Raw genomic sequence first — 2,123 nt, 5'->3', positions numbered from 1 at the left:
ATCTACATGAGCCGATGTTTCCATTTATGAACGTTATATTTTAAGATGTGTGCAAGAACTTTTCTAACGGATGTTTCCGTATATTAAAGCTATGTTCAAGTTTTATTTATATATACATATTTTTATTCATATAACATTTGTGTAATGTTAGTTGTAACATACTTTTTTTTCTGCTTTTTTTTACAAAAAATATTTGCCACATTTTCCCCATGCTCCAAATAACGAGTGAATGCGTTGGTTGTTAGGCCTAAAGCTAAACAGTGATCACTGTCCACTGCAGGTATGGAAGGCAGATTTAAGCGTCGAGTCCACACCGCCGAGCCACTAGGAGGGGCATTCTTTTATAATAATTTTTGTTACCTTTGTAAATAGTTACAATGACGTGTGCCGAAAGTCTACAAAAGGGGTTCATATTTTGTGTTATTAACTTGAGAAGATAAAATTTGAAGCTAATGTTCTTAACCATACAAACTTTAATCATTAATTACATCGAAGTTTTCGTAAGTGTAATGCGCACTCTTCCAGAGGGGGGGTTGATTAGGGTAGAGTCAATATTACGATAGTGCAAAATTAAGCGTTTTAATATTTTCTACTAACGAAAGTAATAAGTAGATTATACAATACATATAACATTTTAATATGTATCCGTGTATCATATCTCGTCACATCACTCACTTTTTCATTAATTAAAAAAAAAAAAGAGGGGGCGCGCAAGAAACCATATGTATTAAAGGGGTCGTGGATGACAAAAGTTTGTCCAATGTTTGTCAGGAAGTCTTACTATTTAACCAAAAAGATCAGTAGTAAATAGCAGTTAACTAGTTGAAAAAAAGTTGTTAAAACTTGTTTGTTTTAAGCACAAAACTACACGATGGGCTATCTATGCTCTGCTTGTTGCCCAGTGGCACAGTGGTATGTCTGCTGACTTACACCGCTAGAAACCGGATTTCGATACCCGTGGTGGACAGAGCAGAGATAGCTCTTTATGTAGATTTGTACTTAACAAGAAACAAACAACCTATGCTTTGCCCGCCGTGGGTATGGAAATCCGATTGTTAACGATATAAGCCCCATACCTACCCCTGCGCCACCTAGGTACGTGTATTATTATAATACCTTCACGACCATCTAACTTCGGTGGATTTAAACCAACCACGATCTCATTAAATATGTTGTACCTTTGAATTTACATTTTCAGTTTATTGTTATTTTTTTCACTCGTCTTTCAGATTCAACTAAGCGGACCGACTAGTCTAGCACCTGTCATTTACCGTTCAATCGATATCGTCAGACACTCTCGAGCATTCCACATAATTTTAATCGTTACAGATGGACGCCTGTCTGAAGACGATAGTGCCTCAAAGCGCGCCCTGGTGGAAGCCTCTCGAAATGCTCTATGTGTAGTGGCGATCGGTGTTGGAGACGGGCCCTGGCATACTATGGAAGAGTATGACGATCGTCTGCCAGACCGAATGTTTGACAATTTTCAATTCGTTAGTTATCAAGAAGTTCTTAAGTCTTCAAAGAGCCCAGAAGCCGCTTTGGCTCTTCATGCCTTGATGGAAGTTCCTGACCAATACAACGCAGTTCGAACGCTAGGATTTCTAGAAAAGCCTCAAAATAAAGAAAACTAGCATATTTCGTCAAGAAATAACTCTTATGGGGGATAAAATGCAGTTATTCCACGGAGATACATATATTAAGGGTGGTGAAACTCTGTTCCGCATGCTTTCCTTTTTCAATTTTCAATCTATGCATCAATGTTCTTAGATAACTCTGAAAAGTCTTACAATTTATTACCCTAAAAGTGGTGTAAAGCTATTTAACTAAAGTACTTTATTTTAAAAACTTTAAACTTTATCACAGCTTTAAACGACTCGAGTAAAATGGTCAAGCTTAATACCCGGTAAGGTGGTCTAGCTTAACCTAGTAAAGCGTACCCGGTAAGGTGGTCGAGCTTAATACCCGGCAAGGTGGTCTGGCTTAAACTACTAAAACCTACCTGGTAAGGTGGTCAGTCTTGTAAACGATTAAATTCTACCCGGTAAGGTGGTCAGTCTTGTAAACGATTAAATTTCTACCCGGTAAGGTGGTCAGTCTTGTAAACGATTAAATTTCTACCC

At 37.8% G+C, this 2,123-nt stretch overlaps 1 protein-coding gene across 6 annotated transcripts in view; it reads left to right on the top strand.

Moving 5' to 3' along the window:
* The window catches only part of LOC106470172 (E3 ubiquitin-protein ligase RGLG4-like), a 28,618-nt gene that overhangs the window by 25,140 nt on the left and 1,355 nt on the right, over window positions 1-2,123 (top strand). For 4 of the 6 annotated variants that reach the window (XM_022398774.1, XM_013930699.2, XM_022398776.1 and 1 more), the window contains exon 4: window positions 1,230-1,666. In XM_022398774.1, the coding sequence (XP_022254482.1) occupies window positions 1,230-1,634 (405 nt within the window). In that variant the 3' untranslated portion in view covers window positions 1,635-1,666. Of the gene's footprint in view, window positions 1-1,229; window positions 2,090-2,123 lie in introns of those variants that run through there. The other 2 variants (XR_002612993.1, XR_002612992.1) reach the window with 2 other exon arrangements.

Source organism: Limulus polyphemus, unplaced genomic scaffold (assembly GCF_000517525.1).
Source record: "Limulus polyphemus unplaced genomic scaffold, Limulus_polyphemus-2.1.2 Scaffold3856, whole genome shotgun sequence".
In the NCBI taxonomy this organism is placed as follows: Eukaryota; Metazoa; Arthropoda; class Merostomata; order Xiphosura; family Limulidae; genus Limulus; species Limulus polyphemus.
This window is presented reverse-complemented; position numbering and strand designations above follow the sequence as displayed.